Source organism: Centroberyx gerrardi, chromosome 10 (genome assembly GCF_048128805.1).
Source record: "Centroberyx gerrardi isolate f3 chromosome 10, fCenGer3.hap1.cur.20231027, whole genome shotgun sequence".
Lineage (NCBI taxonomy): Eukaryota > Metazoa > Chordata > Actinopteri > Beryciformes > Berycidae > Centroberyx > Centroberyx gerrardi.
Window position 1 is genome coordinate 13,916,303 of NC_136006.1, and position 20,957 is coordinate 13,937,259.

The 20,957-nt window shown below is 42.9% G+C and overlaps 2 protein-coding genes across 6 annotated transcripts in view; one reads left to right on the forward strand and one right to left on the reverse strand.

Annotated features, from left to right (window-relative positions):
• Nucleotides 1-20,957, reverse strand: part of glb1l (galactosidase, beta 1-like) — a 180,371-nt gene that overhangs the window by 89,097 nt on the left and 70,317 nt on the right. The window lies entirely within an intron of this gene.
• fmnl2a (formin-like 2a) overlaps nt 1,091-20,957 on the forward strand; it is a 56,725-nt gene continuing 36,858 nt past the window's right edge. For all 5 annotated transcript variants that reach the window (XM_078286209.1, XM_078286210.1, XM_071918340.2 and 2 more), the window contains exons 1-2: nt 1,091-1,686; nt 19,749-19,832. In XM_078286209.1, coding sequence (XP_078142335.1) covers nt 1,573-1,686; nt 19,749-19,832 — 198 coding nt within the window. In that variant the 5' untranslated portion in view covers nt 1,091-1,572. The remainder of the gene's footprint in view (nt 1,687-19,748; nt 19,833-20,957) is intronic.

Here is a 20,957-nt window from a genome sequence, read left to right on the forward strand (position 1 = left end):
CTAATGTCTCATGAATGAAATAACACTGAAATTTAAAGGTCCCTTATTATTCATGACTTGGTTTTCAAACATGGCTCAGGATAAGAATAATGTTTGTCATGTTTTCCAAATAAATGTTGTTTAGTCAGAAGAGTATTTATTGAATGAATTTGATAAGTCGTCACAGGCAAAACAGTCATAACCTTGACTGGACAACAATGAAGTCATTCCAGTGGGTGTGTCAGGTCAAATGTTGCAAAGTTGCTTGGTTGGAAGGATTTTAGCAATTGTTTAGTAAGGTCAGCCAGTCAAGACCAAGTCCAGCTGCGCATTGACTGAGTTATTGTGTGTTCACGTGCTGGTCTAAAGGTCCCACACCCAGGACTTCCAAGTCGGCTGCTAAACAGTGTTGCATTCACAGAAAATCAAACCAGGAAGACAAATGACAACACGTCCTGCAGCTTAAGCTAATTTAACTAACTTTGTTTAAACAAATGTTAGCTATGATGGTTAGTCTGGCTAACTACAAATATGTAATCAAGCTGCATGTGCAAATAAAGGTGCAATTTTCTGACTGTTGACTGACACAAAACTTGATTTTTCTGCCATTATGAGAAGGTTAAAGGCATTTCATTGCGTCATAACTTGGAAACTCAGGTAGCAACATCTCTGACTTTCCAACTTCATCATCCAACTGCAAATGGGCTTGTAAAAAAGGATGGGTTTTTAAAAATGCAATAACTTTAATTTTAACCTCTCAAACAAAATCAAATGTCAACAATGTCTTCATTAAACATCTTTGATCATACATGTATATAAATAGAGGAACATTTGAATTCCTATTATAGAGCCCCTTTAACTACCCCTCTTTTGGCTGGGGGACCCCTTGAAACCCCCTTTAAGGGCCCCTGGGGAGGAGGGGGGGAGAGGGGGGTGTCACTAAACCCAAAGTTGGTTGGGAACCACTGCTTTCCCCTTTTACAATGGACTCAAAGTACCACAATGCAACACAGAAAATATCATCTCCTTAGCTACGGCTTTTGGAGCTACGCCCCAAGAAGTAGGAGGCTTGTCTCTGAAAGGGCTCATTGTAGGGAGGGATGTGATTGTATAGCCGCGGTGTGTGTGTGGTGTGCGGTGTGCGGACCCCCTCCTTAACTAGCTGGTCAGCACTGGAGGGATTAGTAAGCCAGCTTCGCTCACTCACAGACGGGGGATTGCAAAGCCTGAATCATGCACGTCGTCATTACTACCAACTGGGAGTGGAGCCGAAATTGTGCAAGATACGGATAACAGCGAAAGGATTGATTTGGTCCGTAGATCGAGTCAAGTTTCCAAGTCCCTCATTCTGCTGTGAAAATGCCTCACCAGGGGCTCTCCTCCTCCTCGGACCCGTCGCATTATGCTGCTTTCCTCACATGTGCTTTATGCTGAAGAAGAGACCAAGAAGGGGATAAACAGAAGCCCTAAGGACGACTAAAGCAAAAACGAAGGGCGTGCGGATATTTTCGTTTCGCCTTGCAGAGATTTATTCTGAAGTCGAGGGGGAAAGTTGTACTCGTTGGTAGAAGCGCAGGAGCCAGCCGTGAAAACATGGGGAACGCAGGGAGTATGGACCAGCACACTGACTTCAGGGGCCACAACATGCCTCTCAAACTGCCCATGCCCGAGCCGGGGGAACTGGAGGAAAGATTTGCTATCGTTTTGGTAAGCCCATATTAAACAAAACTCGTGGTCATTTGAGTATCCCCCCCCCCTCCACTCTTTGTTCCCACCATGCTTCAGTGTCCTGGGATGGGACAGCTGTGTGTAGGTTGGACCTCTGTCTTGTCCAACACGCCTGATCCTTTGTTGTTTGAAAAAGATATTCCGACAGAATAACTTGTTTACTTGTGTAAAAGCTATGAATGGACGCGTTGCATCTGTTGATATATGCCATCACACATAATCATGGCTGGGCGGCATTTTATTTTTGTCTTTTGATCCTCATCAAAGTAGAGATGAAGTTGTAGCAGGACCGTGCGCAAATTGAATTCAACAGCCACTCAAACCAGTCGTTCAACAAGTTGGTCTTTGAAGTGTTGCAATAAATGTCTTCGCCAACTTTTAAACTCTTTGCTGTGTGTCATGGTGAATGTAAATCAAATATCACATTTGACACTCCCTAGGCCCTAATAAAAGAAAAAAAGACGCATGGATCCAACTTGGGATTTCCCATTACAAAATATTTGTACAGCAGCCTGCTCATTTAGATAGTGCAGTCTAAACACACATAGGTCAAGCTACAATTATGCTTCTGTAAATTTCCAAGTGTAGCCACATGAATCCTCTCAAAGAGACACCTGCCGTCAAAAACAGTAAGTTACTGTTTTAATGGCGTTCCTGTCCAACTTTATGACTTTATGAATGCAGGCGCTGGCTCACTACTGAAGCTTTTAATGCACAGCATTCAAGATCAGCCACATCCTCATGTGTCAACAATAATGTTACCTGGAAATGAATGCTGAGCATGCCAGATGGTTTTGCAACATCAGTCACATCCTGAACTGGTAACAGCTCAGGTTAATATTAATATGTGTGTAGACACAGACTAATAACCTTGTAATGCAAAATCAAAACTTTGAGACTGTGCTGTCATCAATGAGAGAGACACAAATTATGGGGAAATTGGGCTAGTGGTGAAATTGGAGGATGACACTTTTGACTGGTCTCATCTGTATAACACTGCCCTTACTAATATTGACCAAGTCTGCATTGCAAACCAGTTATTGAGGTTTGTAATCATTTTGTGGGCTGCTAGTGTTGTTCATCATGTATTCTTATCTTATGTTATAAAACATTGTAACTTCATATAGGCCTTCACTGTGAATAACAAATGACAACTTCTTGCTGACCAGAGGCATTTCCAGTACAATGCCCTCCAGTCACTGAATAAAGACCTAAATGGCATAACAGTGTACTAGGGAAGTAATGGCGAAATTTATGAGCTGGCAAAATATGGGTCAAACGTGATTGTTGCCTGGCCTAGTGCTCTCGTAAACACAAGCGCCTCAGCAGAAGGATTTGGACTTTGGCAAAACCTAAGCAGGTTTTTAGCTGCGCGACTGTAAACTTGTCTTGGAGGAAAGGGAAAGGGTTTAATTTTCTGACTTTGCGTGTTGACCCTTTTTTCTGGCACAGACATAGCTTTGTTTTCTTAAGAGGTGCAGTGGCACAGATCTCTTAGCCTGTAAGCCAATTACAAAAATTGGATCAAGTTTTTGTGGGAGTCAGATCATAGTGTGTCACAGTGTTCTAGTCGGGGTGGAATAGCTGCATGTCAGAAGCTGATCAATCCTATTCTGTGTTGGCGGCGGCAGACTTTGGAGTAGTGAGGTTTGACGTCACACTATTAAGGGATTGGAGCCGTCTTCTTAATCACGTCTGCTTGCAGGATCACCTGCGTCCTACAATCTCTGAGCGCAAAGGGTTCCCTCTGACACCTGGTTTGACAAATGCTCTCAGCAGTAAATTGAAGGGATCGGAATGAGAACGGGCTAAAGGTTGGTTTACAGAACTGATCCTCACCACGCATGCCAAAAAACGCTCCACCTGTCCAACTCTAGGTGTGGATAAGAGGAAAAGAGATGAGTTAGTGGGCTAGCTGTCAGAATGACTATGCTCATAGCATGTCAGGAAACTCCCCCACTCCCTCCCTGCTGCCAGTATGATGCCTTTGCTCTTGGCAGGATGGAAGCCCTTCAGCATTAGGAGAATTTAGTGCTATAATCGCAGCACTTAGTGTTATTTACTGCCATTTAAACCCTGATGCGTGTCAGCCATGCTTGATGGCGGGCGGCTCCATTGATTGCCTCAGTGAGTGGCACCGTGTGGCTCTGATGACCTCAGAATCTCTTCAGTTTGAATAGCTAATGATCGGGAAGATACCTCGTCAGACCATTCAGTCATCTATGTAGCCTACATATCAGTGATAACCACTGATAAAGCTGTGGAAAAGAATTGTAAGTGTACTTGGCCGCTGATCAACGATCACTGTTTCTTTTCACCTACTCTTCCACATCATTCCTCATATTGTGTGCTAATGATAAGCTTTACTGTGCCACATTCTCTCCCATAAAGTTTTGATTAATCCATTCAGCTGTTTTGTTCCTTAATTCATGTAATGTAGCATTTTTTTTTGTTTGGCTATTTTTAGCTGATGATTCTGTGAATTTTTGACTGGTCTGTTTGCAGTATAGTGTAGTTTTCCTTCCACATGTTGTGGAGCCAGAGGTGATGGAATAGCAGCAGTGATGTTTACATAAGGGCTAAGCTGCCACCCTGAATAGGTTTGATCAACAGCCTAGCCCTGGATCACTGTAGGGAACCATTTGGATTAAAGGCTTGTGCTGTATGTGACCACATTAAAGCACTGACCTCTCTGTAGACCCTGTAATTTCTAGCAAGGACACATCTGACTTCAGGTCCGTGCTGTGTGCTATGAAAAGCAGCTCCTTTCAGACCTTGACTCATGACTTCCATCATCTGAGCAGACTGGCTGAAAACCCGCAGGGATGTAGAGCCGCTGCTCCTGTGCAGACACAGTGCAGGCCCTCTGGGTTTGGGCACATTTGCTGATATCCACAGTAGCTGTCTGTGTTTCAATTAGACTCCTGTGTACCAGCATTGTATTATTAAGTAAGGCTAATTCATTCAGTATGAATTGGACATCTGCTGTACGAGTTGATTATTAGACCTACAAGTGCACAATATTGGCATATGTTGCACGATAGGAATTGGATGGTGATTACACTGACAAACCAGAACCAAACCAAACCAGAAGTACACACAGTCAGCATAGGTGAAGATATCAGGGCTCGTTTTCCTCCCTTCAGAAGAAGCCATTTGCTGCCCTTCAGTATGAAAAACTATTTCCACAGACTTGTCGCAGCTAGATAAGCCATCAAAGTAAACATGAAGCCTTAACGTGGTTTTGTTAAAGTTTTTGTTAAATAGTTATTTCGTTGTGCTCGAGTTGAGTGTTTTCATATCAGTGTGTGCATTATGTTACACCCTACTTACTGTCAATCACCTGACACCCACAGGGAGAAATGGAAGCCTCCGCCAGGAAATAATCCCTCAAAACATGTGGCTTTACAAACTTTATTGTCACATCTGTGTCTTCTAATGTGGGACGTCTTTGTTAGCCGGGAGAGGAGTTAATTTCAAGCTAGGTCTGACACCGTAAAGTTTGTGTTTTAAAAACATAAACAAACATAAGTAAATGCTGAAAAACAGTAGTAAATGGGCTGTAGACATTGGTATTCTCCTTTTTAAGTTTAATTCAGTCTAATTTCAACATCCTTGCTTTGACTAGGTTTTCTAGTAGGATACCAACAACTACCAGGCAGTCTGTTTGCTAGCTTGCGCTCTGTAAGGCATCTTGCATTTTCAGTGCTTCCAGTCTGATTGTTAAACTCAATTTTGCCTTTCGCTTGTCAGATACAGTGAGCTGGCTGTGTATGAGTGCTTACTGGAAAAAGTCAAGGTTTGCTGCTGGCTGAATCGGCTGTTTTTAACTAAATGAAAAGCTCCCGTTGAAGTCTCTGTCTTGAGAATCCCTAGGGCCAAAGCTGATACTCGAACTAGACATAGGCTAATTGTAATGCAAGGCTTCTGCCATGATAAGAGAGGCTAATTCACATGTGACCTTGACCATGAAGAGAGGCATAATTTAGACTCAAACGTTCATTGTCTAAGATACTGGAGGCGGGTAGTTTTCCACACAGGCCTAAACAGAAATTTAATCTCTGTTCGCAAGTTTTTCAATGAGCAATTTGCTCTCTGTGTCCAAGGCCTCGTTTCTCTTTAGTATTTCTTGTTTTGAATGTTACTAGTCTTAGTGTACCGTGGGTTTAGATTTTCCCATATAGTGTCAAGGGGAAAATGGCAGTATGCTTTCTGTTGGAAGCATGTCTGCAAGCTTGCACCTCTCTTGTGGTTGCCATAGCATCTGTGACACGAGTCTTGCTAGGAGGAAAATAAGATGGGCTGCACTCGGCCTAATAATAAGGAAAGACTGTCTAGTACTAGGGCAGCGCTCTTAATGTTTACTATGTACAACACAATGCTGATATCCCAGTGAAGGTATTTTATGGATGGTAATATCAATATCCTTCTAGATCAATTTACTCTGTACTCATTGCCTAATCAATAGTCCAACACTATCATTTAGCAAAGCATTAGAGAATGTAGGCGAGGCTATAAAGTGGCATTTGTGTCTGGCTAAGTGCATTCTGGCTGAAAGCACCATGTGAAATGATTGGAAAATACTCAATCTGTGTGAGTCACATGTATGGGTTGGTCTATGCATTACACTGCAACACAGGAAGATGACTCTGTGCAACAAGAATGTAGCTCAGGCCTCATGGCTGCTCCTCTGCCTCAGCTAACCATAGAGTTGTCATCAAATTAAATTGTACCCACATCTAGGAGATCATGCGCCTTCATCTAAGGGCCGCAGAGTATTTGCTGAATAGCATGACTTTGCTGTCAGTGAAGTTTGAAGGCAGAGAAGTTTGCGGCCATTATTTAAATGCCATATGGGGACTATAGGCTTAGCTGTTGTTATAGCTGCTCCTCTCAATAGTCTGGCCAGATTACATCTAAGCTGCTTTGTTTAAAGGCTGCCGAAGGGTCGCGCGCTGCTGTTATTTCTGCCGTGAGACAGTGTATTTGAAATCAACCCCCTAGATTTATCACATCAATAGCCTTCATGTTCAGCTGAAGTCTAATTCGTCACATTGAGAGGCCCAAGCTCGCTGTGGTTCAACCTGGAACCCAGGAAATGACGAGGCTAGCATGATTTTCATGTTGACTCTTCTTCATTAAAAAGCAGAACAATGGGCATTCTCTGTGGAGCAGAGGGCGAACAGTAGCTGAATCTCGTGCAGCAGGCCCGGGGAACAGAGCTGCTCTTTATTCTGTGGAGAGCCCAAGACAGAGCCTGGCACTGCACCCAGACCCGGCGGGCCGCGAGAGGCCACCACCATGCCCAGTACACTGTAGTATGTTTTTGTGTGTGTGTGTGTCTGTGCGTACATGCATGTGTGTTTCTGTAGGAGGCTTGATTGAGTGGCAGCAGCAGCAACGTGGTGTCAGAGCCCCAGGATGCTCACCCACCAATTAGCCGTAACAGAGTCTAGCATGAGCTGCTTGGGGAGAGATGAGACCCGGCAGCCAGTGTGCTGGCCAGTGTAGCCTCTGAGAAGAGTTGTGAGGTGCTGCGGTGGTGTGCGATAATGTGCTGCTGAAAGCCTTGCAGCAGAGCCTGAAGGCCTCTTGCCTGGCTGGCAGAGGGTCAGCTGATTGTGTGGGAACGGGTCCTTTGGCTGTGTGCAGGCTCCATTGAGTTGAAACCACTGGGGCTTCAATCAGTATTGTTGTTCTCAGTTCGGTTTTGACATTTGCACATTTGGGGGTGGTTATGGTGTTGGTCTGATTTCTCCACTGCTGCGTGGGTGGCATGGACTGCACAGCACCGATCAAGCAAAAAGATACTGACAAAATGGGGATCAACCTCACTGAGGGTTTTAAGTAAGATCGTCTTTGATCACCTGTGCTTAGTTTCTTAGGATCCATACAACAGTCCCTGACTGTTGTTTGGGTGCTGGACTAATGAGATGAGTCTTAGTGGGATTCTGCATGGCGACCTTCTGTCTCAGTTACAGAATAGCAGGAGCAGTTGAGCTTTTTACTTGATGTCAGTGTAATGTCATACTGAATGCCAATTAAATTGAAAAGTAGGACAAAAAGTAGGCCCATTTCCAAATAAACAGAAACGTTCTCCAGCAGCTTTTTGACATCTATCAGGACAATAGCCTTTAGTTTTGGATGCACCCTTGGACTTGGCTAGTACTGTCTTTCCTGTGGGTCTTCCTGTGTAAGGAGCAGGTGTAAGATGACGCAGTTTGGGAAAGACCAAGTCTGGTGCTTTTATGTTGGTCACAGCCAGTTGCCAGCGTTGTCCAGCAGGACTGGCACAAGGGCCACACAAAAGGAGGGGAGAGTCGCAGCTCTGTGGTGAAGTGCGTTATAGTCTGGCTCTGTCCAGGGTCCAAGGTGACAGCTGTGCTATAAAATGAGATTGTTTGGCCCAAGTGCTGTGCAAGAGTGTCTGTTTTGTTATATAGTGTTAAGGATTAATTTATGTTCATGGTGTTAAACTTTATCAGAAACCCAGTCAAAATCAAAAGCAAAGTTAGCCCTCAAATCTCCGTGTCATTCTGACAAATTAGTATCAGTGTGTTGTGGCGGCAGGGCCTTCATTATCTTGTGGTATTTATGTTGTTGCCCTTTTCATTTTAGGGCCTTGAGCTAGTCTATATCAAGTATGTTTACATTTTGATATTAGGCTACCATTGAATTGCCAACTCCTTATAACGGTTTTGTTTGTTTGGCTTATTTACTGCCTTTGTGTAGCTTTTTGGAATTGCTTAACACTGTTCTATGACGCCTGTATATTTGCCAGGAGTTATGGTCTACTGGCTGACATCTTGGAGAAGTCAGCAGACGTCCATCCAGTTTTTACAACCTTGTATCCAGACCGACTGTATGCTCCCCTCCAAATGTAGGAAAGCGTGCAGAGCCATAACGTATAACACCATAACTTCATCCATAACTTGTGCTGAAATATTTACGTTATTTAGAAGTTTTCTTTAAGGTAGCCATAGTCATTTTTTAAGCTTTTACGTTTTGTCCCGAATGATTCTCAGCCATCTTTTGGGACATGTGCTGGCTTTGAAGCTGCCAGAGTCAAAAAGGAAGGTTTTGTTGGTTAACGTCTTGCCAGAAGCAACATCTGCAGTGCAGAATGGGAGGTCCTGTTGCATTTGAATGTACTCCCATGCTTTTTGCCAGGGTTTGATATAGGCCCCGGTGACAGCTCCTTAGGCTCCAGACAATGCAGCAATCTGTTGTTACAGGCTTATTGGATAGAAGATGTGCCTCACCCTGGGCCCCCCACACACACCACACATACACACACACAGTCATGAAACCAGGGTGGAGTAAACCAGCCTAGGTCTCATGGCAAAGGATTTAGATTAAGATATGTAATGCCAGAAAAACTCAAAAGCCAAAGCAGGGGTATAAAAAAACAGCCTCTTGAAATAAGCGTAGAACTTCCTGTTTTTTTGTTTTTTTTTTGACTAGGGTGTAGTGTTGTTTTTAACTTGTTTTGAAACTCAGTCAAGCCTTTGATGTTGTTTTCAAAATTGGCCACATTCAAGTTGGTGTGTAGCCTATATATATATATATATATATATATATATATATATATATATATATATATATATATATATATATATATATATATATATATATATATATATATATGTATGTGTGTGTATATATGTATATATATATATATATATATATATATATATATATATATAGGCTACACTAATATATATATATATATATATACATATATATATATATATATATATATATATATATATATATATATATATATACTGTATATATTTGAAGTTGTTTAAGCTCCCATAGCCTATGTAGATTGGATGATACAGATGCACATTTCTGTGGTGGGCACCTGCAGTTCAGAGAGCATCAGTCATCTCATTATAGGGAGGAGGAGGAGGAGAAGGAGGAGGAAGAGGAGGGTTATTTGTACCGTTCTTTGTTCAGAATTCCTCAGCGTTGGAGCGGTGATGGTCATAGATGTCAGGGGAATCACCGCCGCAGGATTACAGGGTTATGGTTTATTACTGGGTCCTGGGTTTTAATCGGTAATCATCTGTTTCTCTTTGCTAGAGTTGAGCCCACAGCTGTGTCAGAAGTGTTAGCACTGCTGCCAAGACTATTCCAGAGGCACTGATAGAGCAAAGAAGAACCCTAACCTGTTTTGACAGCTCCGGGCCAACAAGGTGTTCAGGCTGCTGCCTGCTACTGAATGAAATGCTAGAGTGTAATAATTTGATATCTCCAAACAACAGTTAAGCTTGCCTGAGTGTTTTCCATATTGGCAAACCCAAACAGAAAGCAGGCCGCTACGGTTTAGGTTTCCTCAGTATGTGCAGATGTTTAGGCCTGTTATTAGTGCGCATGTTTGACAGCAAGCCAGACCCTGTTAGTAAAGCATCTTTCCCACTTTAATAGTCTGAGTCTGTCATCATCTTATGTTGAATGCCTCAAATGGTATTCTGTTAGTAAGCAAAGTAAGCAAATCGCTACATATCATTCAGTAATCATTGAATGAATACCTCTTCACTTCCCATTCCCTGTCACTTAGAGGCCATGTCAGTGCCAAGGCCTAAAGTACTGTTTGAATCATCCAGCGTGGGGAAAAAGCGTTGCTTTTATGTTGTATTGATGTTATATTGTATTGTACTTATACTTATAATATAATACTTACAATATCCTAAGGCAAGTTTAGAACTTTTTGGGGTTATATTAACGGGGCAGTCCTTTCATTTTGGCCTGATAAATTGGACGACTGCGCAGAAACAATTCAAGTGACTAGGCTGGATTACATGCAGTGTTATTTGCCATGACATTATGTCCTGCTACATCAAAGGTTTTGCTGTGAATGTATGGGCGTGTATCTTGGGATGTTGTGGTAAATAGAACAAATCAGATTACAATGTCTAAAAGGATTACGCTTAGTGGTAGTATTAAGCCAGTCTTCAAATTCTTTATTGTGAGCTCTGAGATTCAAGCATCCCATGTGTGATAGGGTCATTTCCCATTCACCCTGCTGTCGCCTATTGAAATGAACTGTTACGAATATAGGAGTAATGAAACTTTTTCTGGTAGTGTTTTCTTGAAACGTTGTTTAATAGATTTTAAGTAAACCGATGATTTCATTTCCATAACCCACTGCATTTAGGCTTCCCTTGAGCCATTGTTTATCTTTTAGATAAACAACTTTTCTGATTCATATTCTTTGTTCCCTGGAACTGGAACATGGACTCCACCTCAGTCCATGCACTTTCGCAACCCAACATCTGGCCTGACTAGACCTCCTCTGTGTGCATGTATCACTTGTTTTATTTGGACAACTTCCTGCTGCTCCAAACCCACTCCACAACATGTCTGGTATTTGGATACATTTCAGCATGCAAGCCATCCTATATCAAGTCATTTTACCCTCAATTTTAACATACAATGTAACATCTATACCCAGATATCAAATGGCATGTGATTTATCAGCAGCCCAGAGACAGATGAGCTCTTGTTAGTGAATGTAAGGCTTCATGCAGTGGTAGATATGGCCTATTCACTATCTGTCTAAGGTTAGAATGCGGTTGCTCCTTTTCTATCCGGACACACTGATCACCACCGAGGCACAGGACTGGAATTTTGTTGGAATGTGATTGGGGGGGGAAATGAGAGGCCGAGCTCAAACATTTGAACTCACCATTTGGTCTACAGGCATTCCACTGAACAGCTTCACAAACATAAACACTACTGTCTTGACTGAGGAGGCTGCTGAGACGGGCCTGTGAGCCGGGGCAGGGGGTCCTGGGGATTACAAAGCTAATCTGAGGACAGACGAGGGACACCTGTGCCCCCGCAGAATGCCAAGGATTATGGAGACACGCTGCGCTAATGAGGGGAGGACAGCTCGGTTTGGATAGCGCATGGCTAGAGGCGGTCCTACTCCTAACTGCTTTCACCCTGATGGCTGCACTTGTGGCGCTCTACCCCCACCATGGAGATGAAAGATTTTGATTCTTGTAGGCGGGAGCTGCAGGGCGCTTCCACTTCTTATTCCTATCCTTGCCCCCGTGGACTTGAATAGGATCAAGAACTGGAATGCAGCCATTTAGATTAGTAGTGTGGGCCACAAATTGCAGCACATGCAAGGCGATAGTTATTGTCTGTCTTTTTATGGTGTTGTGCTCTCTTGGATCACACATCGGTGCACCTGGACAAGTGTTTTACAACTCAGAGACTATTGTAATATAACATAGCCTGCAGCACTGACCCCATTATAACTGTGTAACCGCCTTAAAAACATAATGTCCCCTGTGACTGATGAAGTGAGCATTGTGTGAGAGAACAGCGCATGATCTAGTCATTTCCGGAATATTGAGCAATTTGAAAAAGATTGTTACGACTAGTCATCAATACCTGACGCTGTCATGGGTTTTCTTGTTGTGGCATGTAGACCGGTGCCTGAAAACCCTGATTTGGAAAGACAATTTTGAAGAACAAGAGATGAACAGTATGTTAGGTTGGAAAATTGCTTTGAATAATACAAACTGGCCTAGGCGTTCACAGCATACAACCAAAAGTGATTGGATTTGTTAGGGTCATTAGTTTGGTTTGGTCAGTCAGTTTCTGTCTATGCCTTGCTTACGAAAGCTGAGATAACAGTGTTCTGCTGGTTGCGTTGGCGCTGATTGGGATCAAGTAATGCTGGATGTGCTGGCTAGCTCAGGAAACGATGAGGGAATAGAGTAATGCGAGAGGGCCAAGTCTTTCACGGAGCCCAGTCCAGCCCTTTCCCAGACTCTCGACTGCCTTCGCTTCCGTCTGGTTGGCTGTCTGGATGTGCAACAGCTGAGCTGAAAAAATCCAGCCCCCTCACTGAGGGCAATGAGAGGCACCGACTTTTGTCTTTGTCTTAAATAGAGTAAAGCAATAAGCTCTGACGTGACCCAGAGAAATTCACCATTGCATGCAGATTGTAGTGTTTTCAGGTCCCGGAGCAATAGCGGGGTACATGGTAGAGAATGAAGAAAGAGGAGAGAGGGGGCGTGCCTCGCACTCATTGTAGCCCAGCACCCCAGGGACCTATCAATCCCTGCTCTGAAAGACATCTGAGAGGAGGTGGGCGGCAGAGAGGTGCTGCATTGCACACTTTCTTAGATTTCTCCGTCCTGTTGTCGTGTATAATAAGTACATTGGAGGAGGTTAACAAAGTGATGCATGGGCCTGTGAATGTGAGTTAATAAGGTGGACGTTTTAGATAAATTGTTGCTTTTGTGAAAGTTTGTCTTTTTGTTTTTTCACCATGGTAGCATGGTTTTGAGCTACACTGATGCAACAAGTACCTAACAGGGCTCCAAGTCAAGTTTTTTAGTTGGTAGCCCTGGCGGTCACAGCCTCAGAAACTTAGAAGAACCAGCAAAACTTCAGAAGTACTCCCAAAAAATTTAAGAAGCAGCAATTTCTTTTATTGAAAAATGTGCAATTCTATTTTTTTTTTTTTTTTTTACAATTTTATATTCTGGGTATACTGGATATCTCAATATGGAAAATAGAAACATACATCAATATTAATTACTTAAAGACAATGCCAAACAATGACATAAAATAAAATGGATGACTTTTACTTTTAACCATGCTTTTCTATCTCCTAAACATCACATCTTGGCAACTCTGCTATCATAGAAAATCCCGACTTTCCTTGTTGTATGTAGCAGTTTGTTGGGTCGTTCATGTGCGCTCAAATTTAAATTACAATATATCCGACAGCACTTGAAGGCAGCGTTCCTCCTGAGTCAAATGTTAATTCGAAGCCAGGATGGGGAATATACATATCTTGTGAGAGGAAGTCTGGAGAAGGGGATTTGATTTTACCCAATTAAAAAGCAGCTTTGAGGTTAACAAAGTCACGCTGACGTTTGATTGGCTAAAACAGAACAGATCACAACAAAGGGGTCTGAAAAAACGTGTATTTGTTGTGTGCTAGTCTGAGTTAAAATGTCTGAGTCACTGTGGGGCTCTTGTGAGTAATAATCAAAGCCAGACAAGGGTAGCGGTTCGCTGGTGTATAATTATCATAGTTCTTTGCAGGGGATTACAGAACAGTCCAGTTGGGGTCTAATATAACACAGGCGGATTCCTGATGCAGTATTATCTGTCAGGTATGCAGCATGTGAAGCACGGTTTTCTAAAGAGAGGGAAGAACAGAAATCACAATATGCAGGCCATTAAGGTAATGAACATAATTAATGCAATTAATACAAAGGACTGTGTATCAATCACAATTAACACAGCCAGACAAGGCTTAAATAATGATTAACGAATATGCATAAATTTCCCACACTATATGCACGCACTGTCTCGCTAGGAAGAAAGAAAAATGATCCAGTTGTCATCCAGGCAACCAGCACCAGTTTTACACCTGCATGTAAAACTGAGCTCCTGTTCAGTAGTGTTTCTCGTAGCTGGGGATAGGACTTTGGAGCAAACTTGGATCATTAGAGATGCATACTTTGGGCATAGTTCAGTGAAATGTATAAAGGCTCGTTCTGTGCTGCCTGGCCTGGCAACAGTTTTCTGTGTATCATGATGCAGGGTGGCTGCGCTTTATATGCAAAGTGCAGACAAGCCTGCAGGGAGAAGCAGGGCTGTAGGCACAGACAAGACAGGACATCCCAGGGAATTCTTCTCAAGTGGCACCATGACAATTATTTGTAGGTGCAGCAATGCGCCCAAATTTAATTTTTTTAATTTTTTAAAAGTCTTTTTTTACTTTGAGGATAAAATTAGACTTTTAATGGACCTTGACCATGATAAACTTTTCTGCTGCAACACATAGTGGTCAGTTAGGGTTACTGTATGCATGGTCAATAGTGTACAATGTTTCATTTCTTAGACTCACTGTCAGGCATTGTAATTGATAGATCTCAAGGTTTTGTCAACTTGGCTTAGTCTTCGTCTTTTCCTCCTCGTCACAACACCAAAATGAAGTAGGCCTATCATGTGGGCTATCTGTTTGCTTTTCTAGCCAGCTGTGCTGTGAAGGCCATTCCTCCACAGACCTCCTGGAACGTGGTGGGTGGTTGGTGGGCTTCGAGCCAACCGTCTGTTTTTGCTCCTTTCATGAGTCATGCTGCCTAATGAGAGGCTAACTGGATGGACACATATAAATTCTAGCCGTATTCCTGGGCCTTCAGGCCCTACTATCAGTAAAGCGTTGAGGTTAAATTGATATCATTAGCAACTGTTAAAGATTTAAGCTGCTGGTCATGAGTTCTGCAATCTGTGGTGGTTTTTATCCACAGTAATGCATAGACAATAAATGTTTTAGGGATTCCGTCTGTTTTATTTAGGTGTTGCCTCGCTTACGTGCCGTGTGGGAATGGCATGGAGGATGTCCATCAGATCTCTGGTCATTAAATATGGAGCAGGTCATTTTCCCATAAGCCCTAATTCTCCGATGTCAATCGCCAATTCAGTGTAAAGCCACAAACCCTTGTTAAAAAAGACCAGACAGTATATGACCTTGGGATGAGCGGCAGTTAGAGATCGACTGCTAGGTAGGCTACATGCTCAGCAGCTTTTGAGTATAGTATTGGACCCACTACATAGCAACACTACATGTAGCCCACGATGGCTGCTTTTTGGATAATTGGATGTGACTGAGCTTACAAAATGCCAGTGAGCGTGGTGCTGTGTAAAAAAATCTTTGTGTTTCTGTTGTGTTTCTGTTTCTAATTCAGCAAGGGCTTTTCTAAGTATAGCCTTTTAGGAAGATACCTTGGACAACACCCAGAAAGACCATGGGATGACACACACACTTGCTGCTGCAGTCTGCTGATTTATTTACCCAGCCTCATTGGGCATGTACCGATAGGGATAATGTCCGTCTTTTGAAAAAGAATTACTGAAACCCAGTTTAAATAACTAATATGGCTTTTAATCCAAAAAGGTCAAGGTTTATAGTCATGCCTCTTAGGATATACTTTCTTAGGCTAGGTGTTTTTGTAATTCATTCTTATTGACTTACTTCAGTAAGCAAATTTATTGCACACTAAAACCAAATTGGTAAGGCCTCTACATTAATTGGCTAGAAGGACACTTATTCAGGTGAATTTAGATTTCTGAATTAGTTTTGAAGTTGCAATGAGAATTAATAAATGTAAATGTAAATTTACTGTGTTTGCAGCACCTGACAGTGGAACGCAATCTAAGTCTATTTGTTTATGTCAAACCTGTCATATTCCTGCTTACACTGTCATAGTAACACTGTAATTACTGTGGCATTTACTAATGAGTCAAACGAAGTGTGTGTGTATTAGTGAGGGTGGTCTGCCATGTTTTAGGTTGGATGCGGTCAGGTGTTGGTGAAAAGCTGCCTCCCTCCTCCTCAACAGCACCCCATTAATAACATCCACACACACACACACACACACACACAAAGAGAAAGAGAGAGAGGGAGCATGGCTGTAGACACAGGGTAACCTGACCCCAGCAAGCTGAGTGCCTGTCACAGTTCATTAGCATTGGGAGGACATGAAGGCTGGTAGAAGTGGTTCTTTGCTTTAGTTGGAGCCTCACCAGACAGGAAGCCCACAGAACTGTGCATCCACTCAACCAGCCAGCAACTCGGCAAGCCACCCAGCCACCCAGCCAGTCTGCAGGAGCACAGCACCTACGTCAGTGATGTTCCCACAAACCCGCTTGTCCCCAGGCCAGCAGGCCACCGAGCTCCAAACATAACAAGGCAGAGGCCTAGAAAGGACTTTCATTAATGATCCACCCTCCTTTAATTTGAGCTATCAAATTATCATATGAGCGTCCATATGATGTGAAGGGGTTTGCCTCTGTGCACTTTGCGCACTGTGTCTAATATGGAGAGACTGTTAGTGGTTTTCTGTCATTCATTGTGACCGGCAACTCGGGTGTCAAATTGTATTTTAATGTGTTTAGGGAAGGAAAGGGGGTACTAACGCTAGTTGTCTGGTTAGCGGCCAGACTGAGTCAATAGAGCCCTACCGACTCCCAATTCCCTGCAGTCAGCACAGCAGCAGTCGGTCTGACTCGCAGCATCTGCTGAATACTAATGCAATTTCCTGGTCTCTTCAGCGGGAGACTGGGAATGCATGGCAGGCTACAACCAGGGGGCTCGTATCAAATAAAACATGCCTGTTACCGTTGTGCTTGATATTGATTTTGAGGCATCAACAGATATGAATACATACTGGAAAGCGTCAAAATTGTATTCTTACATTGGGATCTCAAGTCTTTTTGCAGGTTTATTGGCATTCCTGTGGAGGAGATCAATTGAGCGTGGTTGGCCTCAATTTAGAAAAGCAAATAGCGTCAACTAAGGACAGAATTTACTCTAGATCATGATGACATTTTCTTTCAGTCAGCATAGAGGGGGTTTGAACAACATATTGTTTGAAAACACGACTGAATTTGAAGTCCAGAAAGTGGTATTTGTATTGAGAAATTTCTACCCATGAACCCCGCTACTACTGCTGTTACTCAGATCATATCTTATTCGTGCGTACCTGTGTTTGTGTATCTTTACATTGGCCTTCCTCGTTCCTCTGTGGGTAAGATACAGTAGATGACACTTTGTCCCCCTGGTACCTACAGTATACCAGCCCTCCCTGTTCCGAAGCACCTCTCTGTACATTGATTTTACCTAAGACTAAAATGGATCATTGTATAGATCAATAGCGTAACCATAGTATAATATATGGTAGGAAAAAATGGATAGTGTCTCAGGCCTAATACCTTGTGCCAGTGGCAGCACGAGTCCCCCCCCAACACACACACACACACACCCCCACACACACACGTACACACACTCCTTAAACCACGGACACGAGGTGGGGATTAGGCTATTCGCTCCATCTCTGACTCTATCCCAGCATCACTCGCTCATGGAAATAGACCCGATCCCAGGATATTCCTCATCCATCTTCTTCTCACTCCCCGTACGCATTGCTGGAAAATCCAGTGGAGGAGAAGCGGCGGCTCAGCACTGAGCACACACTGATAGATGATCCAGTCCACTGAATGAGAGGGGGAAAATAACCCCTAGCCGAGCGCGGAATAAAGGCCACATTTTCCCTTTTGCCTTCCTTAAGCGGTGGAAAACACTCTCACAACACCATTTGTACCCTTTGTGTAATTGAAGGCTGTCCAAAGTCAGAAGAGCCTGACCAACAAACCTTTCACCAACAAACACAAATAAATTGCCAAACTTGCCAGTAAACAACTCTGACGTTTGTAGGCTTCACTTTTTGAACTGATAGCTTTTTGCCAGTGTAGGCTGCTGTTAACGACGGAGCAGTCAGTTACACTAGCTTCCTATTTTTTTATTAGAATTCTTTTTGGCTGTGGATTTTTGGATTGGTCTGTGTTTCAGATGAGAAGTGTTTACCCCGGATGCCTAACTGATGCCTGCCTGCAACACAGCCTACCTCTTGCTGGGTCACATGTTTTTTTGCTGACATATTGGCATGTCCTGCGCTCTACATAGGTGGTGCGATTAAGCACTGGTTAATTGTTTCAAGCTTTTCTAATGCGCACAAGGGTGGGGTGTAACATGCATATGGAGTGAGGGCCAAATTTTAGACAAGTACAGGGATGTTACATGAAGCAGATGCTGATAAAGGCAAGCAGGGAGAACGGAAGAAGAAAAGGAATTGTGTAATCCTTTTTTTGGATGAGGAGCTTATTTTTACGCATGCAGAATTTTAACCAACACATGGGTCTGATTGGATTTGTCCCGCACAACACACACGCTTCTCTGGAAATCACTCTCTGAACATTATAACAAAGGGATATTTTGTTCACCCAAGGAATTGAGTCAATGAAGAGTAATGAAAAAGTATGAAAAATGAAGTTTGAAAAATCGATGTTGAGAAGTATATTGCTGGCAAACACACAGAACATCCTTCTTTAGTTTACAAAAGGCTCAAACGCACTTTCTTTTTCGCCCTCACTTGCTTACTCACTCTCTCATTCGCCCTCTGTACAGTGTCTTGGGATGTCTGGGCAATTGCTTGGTGTTGAGTGACTGCTGAATACATTTGATGCCGGTTAGTATGACAGGGTCAAGCTCCTTCCCCAGGTTCTCGGCTTCAAAGCGGTGGCTCAGACAACGGGGCTTAGATGTTTCTCCTTTTTGCTCCAGTGTCACACTCGTTAAGGAGGGACCTGCTCTCCCCAGCCGCTCGCTTCCCAGCCATGTTGCACGACATCACTGCATACTAATCAGCAAGGCAGATATTTTGGGGATTTTTATAGTTTTTCTGTCATGGATTATGTTTTTTTCAGTCTGTCACACAGTTGGTAACTGCGTAGTATCAAATGGCAAAGATTTAGGTAAGCTGTTTAACCACAAGCGGTTTGGGTTGGCGGTAGCCTTGATATTAAAGAAGTGAGCTTGTGACCGCAAGGTTGTGGGTTTGAATCCTGGACTGCCTGGGAAAATCCTGCCAGGGAAAGTGAATGAGGAGTAGTGTTGAGACTGTGGTTGTACTGGGCAGCTCCCAGTCAGGTCTGTTGGTACTTAAAAAGTCGGAAAAAGTCTTAAAATAAATGATTGAAATTTAAGGTCTTAAATTAAAATGTCTTAAATTCAGTTATTAATGATGGGCTTCTTTGCGCATGTTCCTTAACAGCTCGTTTGGCAGCTTTGTTTCTTTATTTAGGTTTTTAAATTGGTTTTCAATTTAATTCCAGGTAGCATTAAAAAGGTCTTAAAATTCTTATATTTGGCTTTTTTAAACCTGTAGGTACCCTGCCAGTGTGAATGGGTGTGTGAAGCAGGGTGTCAGTGAAAAAAGAGGATACATGCTCAGTCCTATTTTTCCCTAGATAAACAAAGATTAAAGAAACATGCATTATACCCTAATGATGGACAATTCCCTCATATCCCTTTCCCTTCTGTCTGTTGAGCTTAATTGTTTTTAGTTAATGTAGGTTGTTGGTGTTTCTGGACTAATTTGACTGATGACATTTCATTATCAACATCCAATTAACTTTGACCTTTTCCTCTCTTTCAGAACTCGATGAACCTTCCTCCAGACAAAGCTCGACTATTGCGGCAGTATGACAATGAGAAGAAGTGGGAACTCATCTGCGATCAGGTGGGCACCAACTCTTGCATTTTCAGGCATAATGTACTCGTCTCGTATATGATATTATCTGATGTAGCCGCTGTAGAAGTGCCATTTATTGTACTGTTGCTGCACAATTACCAGACTCCCAAGAGCAATTGTTTGAAAAAATCCTACAGTATTAATTAGTGATCTAAACCAAATGTGTGGCCAGTCTCTGAGGGTAATTCTACTCATCAACCATCCAATCAGCCTATCCTTTACAGTTTAATAAAGTGAACACAAGCACTATAAGTCTAGTGTTGTTGTCAATGTGGGACTTTCGGATTACACCTTGGATCCGGATGGGGATCCAAAATTGGCAAACAGGATTTTTGGATCCCATTTGCCAATCATTCTGTTCTTAGAAGGGGTGAAACACATTAGTGAATTAAAAAAGATAGTTTGCCAACAACCATGGAGCAAATCTAAGTTATTCTCACATTACTAAGCCATGAAATGCTGAAATGCTAAACTAAGTATGGCTAGCGTTTTTCTATTTTTCAAAACCCATCAGAATCCACCTCAACAAATACAGAAATGCATAATAGAGGAAACCTCCATGGAAAAATAGTCAATATTAGCATTGCACGTCATTCATTTTCACGTTATATTAAAATAGGGCAGTACCTGAAATCCCTTATTTTGGCCGAAAAATGATATCACGCTTGAGAAGACAATATGCACTGTCTCAAAGAATCTCTAACACCAGAGAAGGTCCGTCTCGCTGTGCGTTGTGATCCTGGCACCCATGCTCCATTGCCCTGCCTTTATCCAGTAAGTAAGTCTTTCCCGGGCCTGAGGCTCTGCCCCGGCTTCGCTGGTCAAGTGGGTTAAGTGGCGCAGCAGGGAGCACACATCAGTTAGCCAGTTAAAACGCGGAGTCTGTCATTGGTGTTGTTGCTGCGTGTGGAAAATAACAGAGGGTGCATGTTGTGCGGCGAGCTGCAGTCTGAGTGCTCCACTCAGACCTCGACCTCCGTGCCAGTGTGTTTTTCTGCCTCCCTGAGCAGAGGGGAAGACGGAGAGAAGATCAAGACCACCAGCCACTCAGTCCTTATTGATAGCCACCGACCCTGAAGAGAACGGTGCCGGAGAGAACCCACCATGCTATTT